Source organism: Trachurus trachurus (assembly GCF_905171665.1).
Source record: "Trachurus trachurus genome assembly, chromosome: 2".
Taxonomy (NCBI): Eukaryota; Metazoa; Chordata; class Actinopteri; order Carangiformes; family Carangidae; genus Trachurus; species Trachurus trachurus.
Window position 1 is genome coordinate 11,362,574 of NC_139914.1, and position 17,016 is coordinate 11,379,589.

The 17,016-nt window shown below is 43.1% G+C and overlaps 1 protein-coding gene across 3 annotated transcripts in view; it reads right to left on the reverse strand.

Annotated features, from left to right (window-relative positions):
* Window positions 1-14,819, reverse strand: part of LOC310999257 (sodium-driven chloride bicarbonate exchanger-like) — a gene marked incomplete at its 3' end in the record, with an annotated part of 48,158 nt that extends 33,339 nt beyond the window's left edge. For all 3 annotated transcript variants that reach the window (XM_083989590.1, XM_083989589.1, XM_083989588.1), the window contains exons 1-2: window positions 14,716-14,819; window positions 13,198-13,227 (exon numbers count right to left, since the gene is read on the reverse strand). In XM_083989590.1, the coding sequence (XP_083845716.1) occupies window positions 13,198-13,227; window positions 14,716-14,763 (78 nt within the window). In that variant the 5' untranslated portion in view covers window positions 14,764-14,819. The remainder of the gene's footprint in view (window positions 1-13,197; window positions 13,228-14,715) is intronic.
* Between the last annotated feature and the right edge of the window lie 2,197 nt (window positions 14,820-17,016).

The following is a 17,016-nucleotide window of genomic DNA, read 5'->3' on the forward strand; positions in this document are numbered from 1 at the left end:
TTGGCCCGACCACATGCCACTCAAAAACAGTGAGCCAATCAGAGGAGAGGTTCTCATTCTCTCTTCTGATTGGCCAAATGACCTGTGCCTGCTGGAGCTCCAGAAAGAGGCAACAGAAAGGGGCAGTATAAACGATATTAAGCAGATCACAGGTACTCAAAACCAATGATACATCTTGTTATAGGGATATCAGCGGGTAAATAAACCCAGAGAAAAGTGCACAGCATGGGGCCTTTAATATTTCATGAAAACACAGGCTTGTTAAACACCTGCACAATGGAAATGACTGCTCTGAAACAGAACAGTCCGTACAAAAACGGTGTGTGTGTGTGTGTGTGTGTGTGTGTGTGTGTGTGTGTGTGTGTGTGTAAGTGTGTGAGTCTGGTGTTCATCATCCCTGCCCTCCAGACGTCCTCTAGTTAGCGGAGGGTCTCTGACTGTGCACCTGTCCTGCATTAGCTCATTAGTGTTGAAGTAACAATTCATTTTCACCTCCTTGTTATTGATGCTGCATGATGATGGTATTTATCTCACTAAGTACATTTACCACCATTTAAAAGCTTATGTTACTATTTATTAACACAGCATATAATCAACTAATTAGCTGCCCTGTTATTTCCTGACTTGCTAAGCTAATAATTATGACAATTATATGTTATATATAGGCTGCTTTTAACGTAAAATTAAAGATTTATTATTATTCAGATGATAAACCATTGTCTCCATCTTGTTTTTTTGTTTTTTTATAATAAATATAAATACATAATAATGAAGTTCATATTTTGGTTTTGCAAATCATCCATTTTTTAAAATATATAGCCTATATATATTCTCTGTTGTAACAGAATACATGTGTGGTTGTTAAAGTTATTTGACATGATATGATGATTGATGGTATATTCAGTCTGTTCCTGGAGTTATCTTTTAATGACACCAGAGAGACTCTCAGTGATGTCCAAGCCAAGTTTCAATCTGACCTTGATGCTGGTGAACCAGAGTAATCAGCCCCTGACAGTTATATATAGCTACCATATCCAATACATACTGTACGTACAGACTTTAACACTCACAACTGGTAATAAAATAAACACAAAATCAGAGTGTGAGGCACTGAGAAGTGGATTTAAACTATTATTTTTTCCATATCACACTGTTGTATGGTCTCACTGCAGCATCCTTCACTGTGCTTAATGTGATTGAAAAACATAGATAGTGAATGGAAGTGTTAGGTAGCACAGTGGGCCAAAACTGAGGCAACAATTTTCTGATAACAGCCGAGTTAATGCAAACATATCTGTTTTAGACATGTGTGTCAGCTTAAATTCTTGAATGAAAACTTCAATAAATATACTTTAATAAGTTACAGATGCACCTGAATGCATCACATCATTTTGTTTTATGGTATAATCATGTTTCCGTTAGCTTAAAATCAGCTGTACGCTAAGTTTCTATGGGCGAGACTGAACACTGGCTCCAGAGAAGCTCCTTAGTGTTTCTATGTAACCTGAAGGACAGATGGTTCTACAGGTTTACTGTATAGAGGGAGGGGTGGTTAGATGGGAGGGGGTCTCTGCTGGTTGCAGCCTGCAGCCTCACCACTGGGTGCCACTAAATCCCACACACACTGGCCCTTTAAGTGCTCAGGCTGCGCTGAACAAAAGCAAAGGTTGATTCTTCTCTTAGAAACTGGCAGTTCGTTCGTTTCAAATGAATTGTTCGACAAAAATGAGGCAATTTTCAGGCAAGGTTATTCTATAATTTCTAAGCACATTTATTTATTATCATATTTGTCTCTTTAAAAAAGTCCTTTAGTCCAAATGAGGCTTTAAAACACTGGTTCTCAATGGAGATTATTTTCAAGGGAGCACTGGGTGGTTTTCAAAATAAAGCTCCTGCAGATAGGCTGAATATGGAGCAGTGGCTTCTCTTGTCAGAAATATGTGAGGGTAGGTCAACTGGAAAAATATAAAGTGACAGACATCTGGTAGCTGTAGTAGTGTCCCTAGTGTGGATACTGCACCGGTGTAAACAGCAGCGACAACAGGGAGTGAAGGGAGCCACCGGTGGGCCAGGAATCAGCAGCGTGTACAGTACATTCATACATCACAGGAGCTCAGTGCAGTTCACAGAGATTCAAACAGAGTTCATAAAAAATTAACTATACTTCTCTTTCGTTTCTTTCCTACAATCCATCCCAGCCTCAAATCAGTGACACTTGGAAAAACCCATGTCTCCAACCTGAACAACCACCCTCATATACAAGCACATTCATTCATAACCCTACTGTGAGGGAGGGAGTTGTGGGAGTAATCTGTTTCTTTATGTAAAATCCTGAAAACAAAATACAATCTGAGTGGGACTAGCATGTTTTGCACACGCTAGCACATAATATTCTGTAAAAAAACGTTTCAGAATCTTTCACTAAAATGTAATGAATAGATCTATAAAAGTCCTGTTCTGTGAATAATTACGTTCAATCTAAAAGTCACATGATGCATGTGGTACACAAGCAAACACGGGCCAGCGATCTCTGATCCCGAGTGATTAAGCAACTGGTGGTACGGCACTCACACTCATCACACACACACACATGGACAAACATGTGAGGGACAAGCCAGCGCATCATTCAGAGGCGTGTGTGGGCAGATGCTGATGGCTGACACGGTGGGCTTTACTGTATACAGGGACATTAACAGAGAAAGTCCGACATGCAAACACGCACAAAGCCTCGGTTAAGGATTCATTACCAGCAGAGTCCCTGCAGACAGACCTCCCTACAGTAGATCTCCCCCCGGCAGATGGCTGATGGTAATCTGGAAGTCTCTGACATTTTGTCTATGTGTTAATTTTGTCATCGCAAGTGCTCGCGCAATCCAGACCTATCTGAAACTGAAGGGTGATACATGATGTTAAAGATGTGTGTGTTTGTGACAGGCCATGGGAGAGGAGCAAGGGGGGGGTGGGAGGTGGCGCTGCTGGTCGGCCCTGCAGGTCCCCAGGGGAAAGTCCCCGGGGAGTCTCGCTGTCGACAAACCCATGAGAAAACTACACGGGTCTAAATCCAGTTGGTGCACAGTTCAAAGCAGCAGCAGGAGGACAAACACATGGCAACAGGGTGAGGGGCTCAAAACCACTGGCTGCACTGCACTGAACCAACTAAGACTGTGTGTCTGTCCAGGGACTGTCCGTACAAACAGGAAAATGTGTATTTATCAAACACACAAGAATATATAGCCTAAGTCACACCTGTATTACTATGCTACTTATCCAAAGATAAATAACCTAAATAAAGAAACTGTACAAACCAAGATAACTGAAAGATGACTCATCTCAGTCTACATCATGTTTGTGTAAATAAACACTAATGTGTGACATTTTAATTACAGATATGTTTTAATTGACTTTGCTGCCCAGCATAAAAGAAAATATAAAGGATGTGTCAGTTATATTAGTACTGGTACCAAAGCATAAAATTCATCATTATTGCAGCCTGATGATAAGTACTGTACATGTCATCACCAGACCCTCTTTTGTACGTGTGTATGGGTCTTATGCACGGTTTTGGTTTCTGTCATGTTTGCAGGTGCAGTCCGATCACATGATCACATTACATGTTGTTTTGATTCTCTTGTCTCCCATCGCCAGAGATGGAGCCTGAAGTCCCCGCAGCTGAAACCAGAACATGATCATCCTTATCTGTAAAGATGAGGAGCAGCTGATTTGCCTCAACTCTGTACTGACTGAAAACTCTGCAATAGATGTCACTTTTATATGTTCTTGTGTGTTTGATATAATTACGAGTCATAATTAGCTGCTAAACAAACAACCTATGGGACAGTGTCACATAAACTGCTAATGCTAACATTAGCCGCATAGCAATGGCAAAATTTAGTGGAAAGCTACAGTAAAGTTGACTTTGCATCTGCATTTCTATTATCAAAGCACCTTAGCAATGCTATGCTAATGTGTTAGAATCAATATCTATCTTAATGAAAGAGATATATTTAATGTATTTCATATGCATTTTCTGACTTTGCCTACAAGAATACATTAAAAACCACTGATTAGCCATGTAGCTTGTAGCATTAGCTCTTTATTCTATGCACCTTTAACTGGAATTAAAGTGTTTGTCTAAAATGCAGGGGGACAGTAAACTGAGCAGGATTGAATCTGTTTCCTAATGGCTTCAGCAGTAATATGAAATAGTAACTACGATATTTCTGAGCCTGATGTCATGCCCCTTCTCGTCTCGTTTCGTCCCAAACAAGGCTTTACCCTGCTCAGCATCACAGATGAGCCAGAATCTCCTGCCTGCAGGTTCCTGCGTCTATTTATAGACGCCGGGTTCCTCTACCTCATGCCACTGACCCTGGACCAGCCACGAAGAGCCGCCATCCCGGCTCGCCAATCTGGGTTGAGATTAATCTGCCAACGTTTAACGGCAGGATAAAAAACCTCGCCTCTGACTGCGAGATCAGCGATGGAGGGGCTCTTGCGCGGCGGAGAGAATGAAATCCGGCCGGTCGGTGATGAGGGCTTCGGGGAGGGACAGGAGCAAGGAGAACATGATGAACACACACTCCAGTGTAACATGAATATTTACATTTATAGATCCTTGCTTCTTTCTTACTACACACAATTGCAGCACATGCAATACACTGTATATGCACACATCATGCATACAGTAGGCGTGTTGGTGCACACAGTTCCTTTGCGTGCAGTGGTGTGATGGGGAGGAGCAGTGTGGATGAATGAGCAATACAAGGGTTAGTGGGGGTGGGGAGGAGAGGGGGAAAGGCTTGGGGCCTGTCATGAACCGCCGACGTTATAGGTTGTCCTAGTGCCGTACAGTACAGCACAGCACAGAGCCCAATGTGCGCTCATGTGCGTGAGCATTCGTGCGCTCATGGTATATGGAGCGTCATGACCTTCATGTGGAGAGGCTTGACATTGAAGCTCCATCACATTCTGATTCAGAGCACAGGCTGCAGATGTACAGTACAGCTTCAGATCTATACCCTGCACACAGAGCATTCAGACTCCTTTTGTACTTTATGTCATTATAGACTCAGTCAGTAAAGTATCAATATCTTCAATTCAGCACCTTCCTGCCTTAAAAATCATCTCAAGCACTGACACATTGGATGGATCTGCCATCTTTAGAAAACTCAGGATGTCGTGTGTTTGATTTTTGTGAAACATGTTTCTCTTATGAAGCAGGTACTTAATAGACATGTGCTGATACTTTTCAAAACAACAGTTACATGGGGTCTGGCTGACATGGACAGCCAAACTCAGTGACCTCAGGTGAGTCGTTTTTTTGGACTCCAACCAGGTTCTCTACACAAATAATCAGTGTGAATGACTGAATAGGGAGTCCATGAGCCACATAATGTACATCCTATTTCTATTGACTAAAAAATACACTTGAATAAATGTGAAGGGGTCTGAATACTTTCTGAAGCCACTTTACGTTTCCTTTTCTTACGTTCTCTCCTCATGTTTTCCTTTTAGAATAAAGTAGAAGTAAAGTGGAGTTGCACACTCGTAGCCCTGATGTAAAAAACCAAGCCCGTTCCTTTTAGAATAAACCAAGGAGAAAAGAATACACTTATTCTTTTACATATCGAAAGTTTGCTCAGTTCAGTTACAGCTACAGCCACACTTGGTCTGGTGTGACCTGTATGTATTGTGTGTGTGTGTGTGTGACAACCTCACACACACAAATACTCTGAATTATTCATAATACAGCTGGTGTCTCCAGGACATGATGCTGCCATGATGACACACACACAAGCCGTGTCCCAATTCGGGGGCTGAGGACGCAGCCTACGCGGTCTACAGAGGCACCTCCACCGCCTTTGGAGCATTTCCTGATGCATCCAAATGCAAATCATAAACATTTACAGTAAAAGATGTGGCTTTTTTACACATCCAATGGCTCCGCCACAACATATCCAAGCCGGCCAGATACTGACAAACAAATCTACAGCAGTGGTTCCTATTCTTTTTAGTCTCAAGTACCCCTGAGCCTTTTTGTCAGACCATGAGTACCCCCTCACTCATACGTGTTGATGATCCTCCAAAAGTGGTCATATAAAACGTAACAACTGATTATGAAATGAAACTCATTTGAATTTCTCTCTTTAATTTGTACAAAGTAATAATTCTCCTCCATTTTTGTTCTTTTCAACTCAAATTAAACATAAAAAAATAAGAATCTAATAATAATAATAATCAACCTGCCTTTGTTCTAGCCTATTAAACTGTTGAAACATTCATAACATTGAACGTTCAGCTCCCCTGAACCCTCTCCTGAGTCCAGAGCAACAGTCACTGGACGTTTGAGTCATTTATCAGTGTTTGCTGTGTGTCTCCACAGGTTATTGTCACCCAAGGTGAACTAGTTGTGGCGTGCACGTACCATCTTGGTAATGGGCTTACGAAATGACTGGGAATATTTACTTTATCACCTTGGAAATAAATTAATAAATGTGTCCACATAACTCCTGGTTGGGAATCACTGCTCTAAATCCCTCATAGGATTACCACCTGTTCCACTCTGGTTCTACCTCCAACTTGTGCAAGTCTTGAAGCAGGTGCACACATTTCCTACAGGTTGATACTGTATGTCATTTATAGTGGTCAACCTCAAAGACACATAGCGAACAAGCCAAATATTCTAATTAAAGCTGTGCTCACTATGTTAAATGTTGTGTAAAACCCCAACACTGCAAAGGAAACCCTGAGTTCCTCTCTACACCGACTTATCTGCCGCCTGATTCCACGCCTCAGGCTGCTACACGTGTGGTCCGTGTCCCGACCACTCTTCCTAATGAGTTTCATGTCTGACATTGTTTAACAAAGCCCGCGGAGGATTGAGTGATTGCGACAAAAAAGGGGGCCAACAAAAGCCACTGTGTCCTCGGGATCAGCAGACAGCCAACCCTAACCCTCGCTTTTGTAAACACATCTGGTGACAACAGGTAACCGCCAACATTGTGGGAAAGCACCCCAGTGGAACAACAGAGCAGCTTGTCCGTCTGAAAGGCGCCTACTGGAATCCCAATGCGTCCAAATCTGCATTGAATTATTTCATTGGACGAAAAATCCAAACTGCTGTAAATTATGCAGGATTCTCCCCGCAGCATTCAGAGTGGTATAGTCCAAAAATAAACCCAGACTACAGTGAAAGTGACCTGAAATGTGTCTGACTGACCTCTGCTGTCTGAACATCCTGCTCCAAAAAGAAAGGGCTGCACCGACATGAACAATGTCACCGTATCTCACAGTTATATTCCTAAAGCTCCTCTACAGTGTGCTCCAGTTTCCACTGAATACGACTCAACTGAGTCCAGGTAGCCATCGTTCACATGCACCATCAGAACTCCAAACCAATGATAATCTATGGGCCACATCTAGTCTATTTCCATGTCACCTGACTTCCTGTTGGTGGTTTGCAAACACCAAAATTAGATAGACTTTGATGTTCTTGTTCATTTTCTTGTACAAAAAAAAAAAGCAGATGCATAGCTCTGTTCTGAAATATCGTCACTTTCACAGTCTTCAAACAAAACAGACCGTCTGTACGTACATGAACCTACTGCTCAGCCTGTAAAGACAGTTGTGTAACGCCTCCTAAGGCTCTGGAGGGGCTTTTCAGACTAAAAGAATAAGCCATAGAATTGTTGACAGGTAGCCTGCAGTACAAACTGGAGATGTGGAGTCAGAAAGAAAGGCTTTTAGTGGCTGCTGAGGGTCGAATAGATTTCAAGCTGGTTCATAAAAGTCCTATTAATTGTTCCCAGAGACAGTGCTACAAGTCAAGCAGAGGCCGTATGGGTTGAATGAATCAGCGTGAATTTCTGCTCAGTCCAAAAGATTAATAAATGTCTCAGAAATTAAACTGATTTTACAATCTATGATTTAAAAAGTTCACAATTCTCATTTTTACATTTGTAAATTGCAAATAACCAACTGATTACACTGTAACGCAATCCGTACGACACTTTGTCCTGTTCTCACAGCTGATGTTGGATGTTGGAGACATTTCCTCATTATTAAGTACCAAAGATGCTAAATAGAAAGAATGCTACATTGAAATACAACAGTTATACGTGCTAATATTATAACTCTACTTATCTACTCTACTAGCTAATGCTAAAATAGCAGCTTACAAGACTTTGAACCTTAGTTTGATACAGTCGACGTGATCAAAATGGTTCACTTTTCATTTCTAGGTCACTTTCAGGTGAAGCTAGCAGCTATGTGTTGTTCATAACTGCTAGCTGCTATATTATCAGTGTAATATATCTTCATACAGCTTCAGTATGTTTGCTTTATTTTGAAAAGTGCTCTCAAAGCAATGCGTTGGCTTCCAGTGGTGCATTTGGAACGAGGATCCGTCTACAAAACAAAAGCGCAATGAAAGGAAAGCTCAGGTATTCATCTTTCATTTTCATATAGCTCAATGTCTGCCGGTCCATGGGAATGAAAACAAAAGACACACAAACGTCAGCGAATGCAACACTACACTACCCGATGATGTTATTTCTCATGCGTAACCGGGGGAGAAGGACGTCTTGGAGCGTCGACGGGCAGATTTGCCTGAGAGCTTATGTTCTATTTTCTTGGCCAGGATAAATAAGAAACCTATTGATTCTCAGCAGCTCATTTCCAGGAAATCGGTGTACATTATCACATCTCTCCCTAGGAAGCAGAGAGGTGACCTCATTTCTACGTTCTTCAGGGATCTCTCCTGAGGCTTTCACAACAGCGGGGATGATGAATGTTTACATTGCTATACGTTGAGATCTAGGCCAAGAGAGGTATACACTAAAAAAAAAAAAAAAAATCACACTAGATGAAGCAAGTTGCGTTCAGAGAATATCTCAGCAGCTGGCGCTTCATGTAAATCTATTTATTTATTTCCTTTATCTGCTTTAGCCGACTTTCTCCATGTGAGAGCCAGAGTGATTCTATAGCTCGGGGATGGATTATCAGAGCTATACAGGCGCTGTGATTGGCCGGCTGCTTCTGTTGTCGTGGTTTTTTTCATCCCCGCAGATGGCCATGGTTACCGTGGCGATAGCAGCATGTCGGCAGCATCACAAGGTGGGGGGGGGAGGAGGGGGGAGGCTGCCTGCGCTACGCCGGTGACATCCCTACATCCTGGCTTCTCTCTAACCTTGACGGCCACGGGGAGGGAGATAAGAAGTGACAACGCCGCCGTTGAAAACACTAACAGTGAAGGGGGGGTTGGTCGAGATGTTTAAAGCAGGAGACGCAAAAAAAAAGAGAGATGTGACAAAGTATAAACACAAACAAATCCGGTGCTGCTCGCTTTTGTTCTCCCTCAGAGATCGGCAGGGTCAGTGCAGCGGGTATAAGCTCCTCTCGCGCCCCAGAATGACAGTCCCATCTGTCAGCCAACCTCCGCGGGACCTTTCGCATGCATATCAGCACAACTGGCCCCCTCTCTGCAGCAGGAGGCAAGCCTCCCGCAGCCTATTGACTGTACAATATGCTCACATTATACACAAAAGTAGAAGAAAAGCTCACATGGAAGGTTCTTCCAGGTGACAGCTGCTGTTTAACCTCAATGTCACAATCCAGATCAGTGTGAAACACAAGCTGAAGCGAGTGCATCTTCTGCACAGTGCTAGAATCAACAAAACTCAGCAGTGGCTGACTAATTATTATGGTAATCTACACCAAAGTCAAACAGCACACTGATAACTGCGGGCTGCAAAGTTCCAGTCACCTACCTGGTAAATAAATCCTGTATTGTGGTCCACAGAAAGCATGGTGTCTCCTTAAGGTTGGGGCAGGACGCCCGCTAACTCCCCTTGCGCTTGCGGCGGTGGTAAGATGAGAGGCTGACGCTCAGGGCCGGAGCCCCACTCCCCAGCTTCAGAGTGTGTGTTTGTGATTGTGTGTGAGGATAGCAGAGAAAGACAGAGTCAGCTTAGCTGTTCGTCAAACCCCTCTCCTCGCCCCTCAGCCGCTCTCCTCGGCCGCTCTTCCCATGCTGGGATGTGCCAGCAACCTCATTCCGTGGAGCGCCGCGGACGCGACATAAAAACAAAAAACGCGTGGAGCTCTGCGCGGCTCCGGCTCCGCCTCAGCCTCTGTCTCTCCCTCTGCCTCCGACGGCTTTCATCCAGGGTAGCATCAAATGTTTCTGACAAGCGTCCATCCGCCAATCCCCCCAGAGAGATTAGCGCTCTGACATCACCGATGCTGTGCCATGCACTGTTCTGCTCTGCTGAGCCTGCGAGCTCTGTGGCCGCGTTACCTAAGAGAAGCCTCAGGTCAAACAGCACCGTCCTGTGTGAGGGGGGCTCACACCTCACAGCTCCACTGTGGAGACTACACACCCCAAGAAGAAGCAGCAGCAGCAGCGGTGGGCAGGGTTCGTGTTTCAGTCTATACGGTGTGTGTGCATCTGTACGTGCATGTGTCTGTGTGTCTGTCTGCACAACCTACCTGAGGCGAAGAAGCTGCTCTGGTGCATTGTCAGCACAAGTGTGATGGAGACATGGTGTGCTAGATAGAAAAACACTTCTGTAGGAACAAGCAGCTATTTCTGCTGCACTGCCTGATACGGGGTGTCAGATTACAATAATGCTGCCTTTGCGTTTTTGTGTCAGCTGATGTGTCTATTAGTGAAGATGACACTCATTATTGGAGGTGGAGATCAGATAGCAGAATCAAAGCCAGTAATGCACAATCCAGTTTTCCTCTCACTTCATCAATCTCTCACATTCTCCATCCTGCTCTGTGCCGTCTACCTACATGACCTCTTCAATCTCCTCTCCACTGGCACTGCTATAATTAACTGTGGAAAGAAAGAAAGAAAAAAAAAACAGCCGGTCAAGGCTCCTAGCTGCGGTGGAAAAGACTTCCTGCCTGCCTGCCTGCCTGGCTGCACAGTTGGAGCACCGAGTCGAACAGAGATTTCACACCGGTCCAAGAACGCCACGCTCAAAAGAACAACTCCGGCAGACTTCCTCCGTCTGTCCTGGCTGATCTTCTCCGCCCCGGCCAATCAACCAGCCCTGGACTGGACGGCCTGGCAGAGGGCCGGCTGTTATGTCAGGGTTGTAATTAGGACCACGTCAAGTCAAATCCAGAACCAGGGCTGCTGGAGTTTGCAGATGATACTGTACTGTAGGTGTTAAAGACCGAGAGGGAGATCTAGAAAATGGCTTGAGGGCGGTGACTGCATCGTTGTGACATCACAAAGTTACAGATGTGCTGATGACCTGTTTTAAGACTTAATTTGCTGGATACAGTGTGTTTCTATGTGGACTGAGCGCTTTGATTTATCTAAACCTGCTTTATAATGAGCACAGGGATATCTACCTTTACACAACGTGGGACCTTTAAATACACACAATTATTACTAGCAAAGTTACACTTATTACCAACATGAATTTTGACCACAGCAGCCAAAATAACTTCCTCCTTTTGTCTATGGGCAAAAATAATGCTGTACAATCCTGCCCCTTAATGAGCAACACACAAGGTGTCCCACAGGTCCGTCCCATTTGCTATACAGGTGTAAAATAAACCACAAAAACAACAGAATGATATATTCTAAAACAGATTTAGCATACAGGAAAGTTTGGACAAGACCAAACTAGACCAGGTAAAGACCAAGCAGCTGACAAAAGTTCTCAAGACCAGATAGAAGAAGCTTAAGGGAACACTACAGGAGTTCTTGCCAGGTAAGACCACTCTACCACAACAATGGGAAGCAGCTTAGCTTTGTCCAGGTAAATCTGATCACTATAATCACAGATCACTATTTCACACGCCAGATGTCACTTGTTCATTGTATGCTGACACGCCTTGTAATTAGTAATGTCAAAGTCCCAGGGGGCAGAAGTGAAGTTGTGGTAAGTGACAGAATCACAGTTCGGCCTGTGACAGACACTTTGTGCTCAGTCTTATCCTCAGTCTGGCTCACATCCCGCAATTGCATAAGCAATATTTTGTCAGGACAGATGACACGACTGCATCAAACAGCTCTTGTTGTCTGCTCACACTCAGGCCCGGTGAGCTTTATAAAGCCATCTGAAATGTTGAAAGCCTTAACTCCATTTAATTCCCATTATCTATTACTATTTATTTACCCAGCGTGTCGTGTTGACAGTCTGCTGTGGCTGTGGGATGCATGGTGACATGTGTTGCCATTGTGATCTAAAAATACACGACATCTGCTAAGCAAGCTGTCTAATTAAAGACATAGACCAAATACAGCTGTGTGATATTACTGTAGATTATAGATTATGAAAAACATGGATTAACAGATAAATGTAAACAGAGTTGTCTGAGCAATTGGGAAACAGGACTGACCTGTCTTTGACTTTTAAAGGTGCTATTTGTACATTTACAGCCAACATTAGCGTTAACATCTAAGCGTTTACAGTACAAAAAAACCAATAGCACATAGGTAACACATAGCATCTCAGCAGCACTACTTCTTCAGAGCAGATTGGATGCTACAAGAACTTGGTGTCCAAACATGAAAAGATAGGCCAACCTCACTGGGGCTAGCTGGTTAGCATGCTAACTTCATTAGAAAAATATATATACAAGCACCTGATTTTAAGTATATACTCTAAGGTCTTTTTTTTTATTGTAACGTACTGCTGCTGGTATTTCTTGTCCACTTGCATGTGGTATTGGGGGAGGTCTCATGTGATTCCATCTTTTTGTTTGTAGTGCAATTTTATGTGGAGAAAGCCAAAGACAAATTTCCACTAAGGTCGACAATAAAGTTAAACTAAACTAAACTACATATGGAAGCAAACAAATAGGAGCTTTCCACTAATAGGAACAGGCGGTGGCGAGTTAAGTTTTAAAGCTTGATATTGAACTTGCAATGTTTCTATAAGGAACTGTAAAATAAACATTTAGAGGTACGGCCGACAAAAAGTAGATGTGGTTTGTTGCTATGAGAGTCAGTATATTTCTTGTGACCTCCTTTTTCACTGTCCTTGCTTTGACCTTTCTTGTTTATTCTAATACCTTTCCCATTGATTTTCTGATTTCATCCTGTGTTTCAAAACCAGTGCATTCAATTGAGTTCTCATTGTTATTACTGAGCTCAGCAGATCGATATGACTGTTTTGGTTTTTTTCTTTGTACAGGCTGGATGTACTGTAGTTGAATGGGAAATGTACTCACCACTTCTTTATTTTCTTGGGAACTTTGTTCCTGCAAGACAGAGAAGATCGAGAAATCAGTCAACAAGACAAAGGACAGGCGTGTCGTCCCGTCTGAGAGGCTTCTGAGAGGTCGGATGCATTCAGGTACAGTCCTTCCTGCTGTAAACTTAACATACTCTCATGCTTGACCTTGGGATCTTGGTAACCTGGTAGCTTTATTCTCAACAAGTGCCTGAGATTCTCACCATACTACCACCTCGCATACCCATACACATCTCGGTGAAACCATGACAACGCATTTGCTTGTCGTGTGGGCGGAGGGACGGGATAGGAGGAGGAGGAGGGGGGGGGGGTAAGGCGGCAATGAGTTACAATGACAGAGAAGTGGCCACACTGCAATGAGGACTGCAGAGGAGGGAGAAGAGCCACCCCACACCGCCACACCACATCACACCAGGCCCCTCACTGTACGGAAAACTAAGTCCTCATGTAACACGGACACAAATAGAACAAACAGGCCGGGTATTGATCTGCCTCCAGAGCGATCGCTGCTATTAAACAGGATGAGAACAAAGCAATATTTATCATCCCTCTCTCTCCTCTGGCATTGACAGTGCATTCAAGGCAGCGGACATGTTTTTTTTCCCCCTTTCTCTTTCCTCTCTCTCTCTCTCTCTTTCACAGCACAGTCACACCTGAATGCTAATGAGGTGAGGCTGACCGCAGGACTGACTGCGAGCTGCTCAGCCTTTAATGCTCGAGACATTATGCTTGTTTGAAATCCTGCCAGTGAATCAGATCAGACCTGAGTGGACAATTTTGTCCGCCGCTCCGTACTCCATCAATATGTAATGCGACCCTGAGAGCGTCCTGTGTGGGCAGCATCTCTCAGGTGTCACAGGTGGATGGATGGTTACCCACACTGTGAAGAAAGGGATGCCAGGAGTGTGGTGTGGAAGGACACAATGTGATGAGTGTATTGTCTCACACACACTCTGTAATCTCATTGCTGATGAGGCATATCCCTCAAACACTTCAGTGTCACATCTTGGACGCAGTACAGTAGACTTAAAGCAACAGCTGGACAGCAGGTTATATAAAAAGAATATAAACTGGGTCGACTGGTATGATTTGGCTGAAAGGCAAAAAAAAAAAAAAAAAAAAAAAAAAATCATGGAGGGTACTAGTTGCTGTGAAACATTGTTATCAACCTGCCTCCTGTGTTGAAGGCGTAGGCGTTCATAGTGAAACATAATCTCCTGCACAGATATGAATTGTGCACATCAAATATGTCAATTGGTGGTGCGCAACGTCCCTGTTTGCGGTGAAACCGAGGCGACAGTCAACCGGTAAAAGCCGTTAAAAATGGGTCATCTCCAAACACACATGACGGGACCTTTCATCCGAGGTGTTTTTTTTTTTTATTCTAAAGAGAAATAACACCAGCTATAGAGACCAGGACCAACCGGGTTCTCTATGATCCACAGCACCTGTATACAGTTAATATAAACACAAAGTGTGTGTATTCGTGTCCTACCGTGGGTAAGAGCGGCTCCATTTGAGCTCCTTGATCCGTGATGTCCATCTTTTCTTCTCCTTGGCTTCACAATAGACAAGTCGTGATGCGCTACTCCGCCTCAGTCAAACGCTGTTTTGAGGATGAGGATGGTTTTCCTCTCTCTTTTTTTTCTTTTTTGGAGGAAGAGGAGGAGGAGGAGGGGGATTTCTTGTGGTTTTTTTATCCTCACATTTAATGGCCGGGTTTTCTCAAATGGAGGTAGCAAAGCATTCCCGTCCTGCCCTACATAATTTACGCATGAAGGAGGGAGGTAGTGCTTCCCATCACACGCGTTCAATCCTGGACGCGGCGGTGATGAGGCGCACGAGTGCGAGCAGCCGTGCGCACCCTCATTTCTGACGACTAGTCCTGCATACATATGTGTGTGTGTGTGTAGCCTATTTAAATTCATGCAAATAGACGTGTGATTATTTGTTTTAGTCTAACAGACGGGGACAGGTGATCACTTTTATTCCTATAGGATCTCTTTATGTTGGTCAGATCCCTATGGGAATCTAATTTAAAGGCAGCAGTGTAACCTTACAACCATGCTGCAATGCCTTTCTATTGTTGACAGCGTGTTATGTTTGGGTTATCCATGTGATTTTTTTTTCCATCACTGGTGTGCACCATACATTATCTCTGTTAATAGGGGTTAAAATGGTAAGAGAAACAGACAGGCTACGTGTTATATTACATTATATGAGATTACAATTAATGAAATGATGTTAAAATCCCAGTTGCATCCATGCTTGAGTCGTCCCGTCTTTATATCTAACCGCAACACGCGATGGAAGAAGCACCGGCGTCGTCCGGTATCAGCAAGCCTCGTGTATTACACAAGGGCGCAGTTGCGTTGAGGTTAATGCACTGGCGCCACCTAGCGGCCAAAGCGGAGAAACGTCGCTCAGATTGTACTTCGATTAGGGGACGCTGCGCTGCAAATTAAATTGGTTGGGAGCAGATCATTAGAGTGTAATTCAGCCTTGTCCTAATGCAATTGTGTTTGTCAATTCGCGGACACGCACTATGATGTTGCATCGATGTCAGGGTCGTAAAAGAAAACGTGATGCGATGCCTAAGTGTGTTATTGTAGGCTGCATCAGTTATTGAATCAATACAGTCAGACTTCAATGATCAAAAGTGGATGGTAGTCTATGATTATCAGTAGTGATCTTAACAGATAAATGATCAAGGGTGCAGACTCCAAGGGGTGAGCCAATCAGATCTATTATTCAGAGCACAGTTATATTATATGACAGCTTTATTAAGGATCCAATCCGATCATTTTATGGGTCAATGGTGGTCAACACTATATGTTTCTTGACAATGTTTAGAAGATATGTCCTGAGTGTCAAAATGCATTAAAATTTAAATATAGAAATACAGCAACAATCTGTTTCAATTCAAAGTTTTCTGAAAAAAATATAGGACATCTAAGGCCTTCTTTTGTGGTTACACCATTTGATATGTTCAGGGTATCCAGTCTTACTTTAGTTTAAAAAAAGAAAAGGAAAGAAGTCCAAATGTCATTTAAAATGTAATAAAAACCAACATGAATATAAAATGTCGTTTAACAAATCTGATGCATGCTTTTTTTTTTTTTTTTTTTAATTCTAGGATATTTCTCAGTTTTTTTTTGTTTGTTTTTTTTATCTTGCCAACCGTACTGTATTTGTCACTGACCCACAGGATCTTGTGATTGACAGCTATGGTTGAAAAGCTTCTCTTTTTTTTGCTTCAGCAGCACCTGGTTCTTTTGCCTCTGCTTCTATCTTTAGGATTGTGCCCATAGGGGATAATTGTGTTGACTGTTCCTACTGTAAACTGCTACACAAATCTGAAGACTGACATTGAAAACTACATGATAATTATATATTTTTTTAATCCAAATAAAATATTGTATTTTTTATGCCTGTGTTCCAACATTTCTCAATGCCAATACTTGTTTCAGTGTCAATACAACTTTTATTACAATGCCAAATGTTATTTTCAATGCCAAAAATTGTTATTACAATGCCAAATTCTGTTTTCAATGCCAACTTTTAATGTCAGGGAAATAGCTCCATATATTATGCCCATTTGATTTGATTTTTGATTGATTTGTCACTGACCCATAGGATCTTGTGATTGACAGCTATGGTTGAAAAGGTTTGGGGGACCCCCCTTTCTTTTTTTTTTCTTGCTTCAGCAGCACCTGAGCAGCAGAGAGAGGAGAAGTCAGAGGATGTTGTGGTTGATCCGGATGCGGTTCCGCCCCGGCGGCCTGGCGGCGTCACA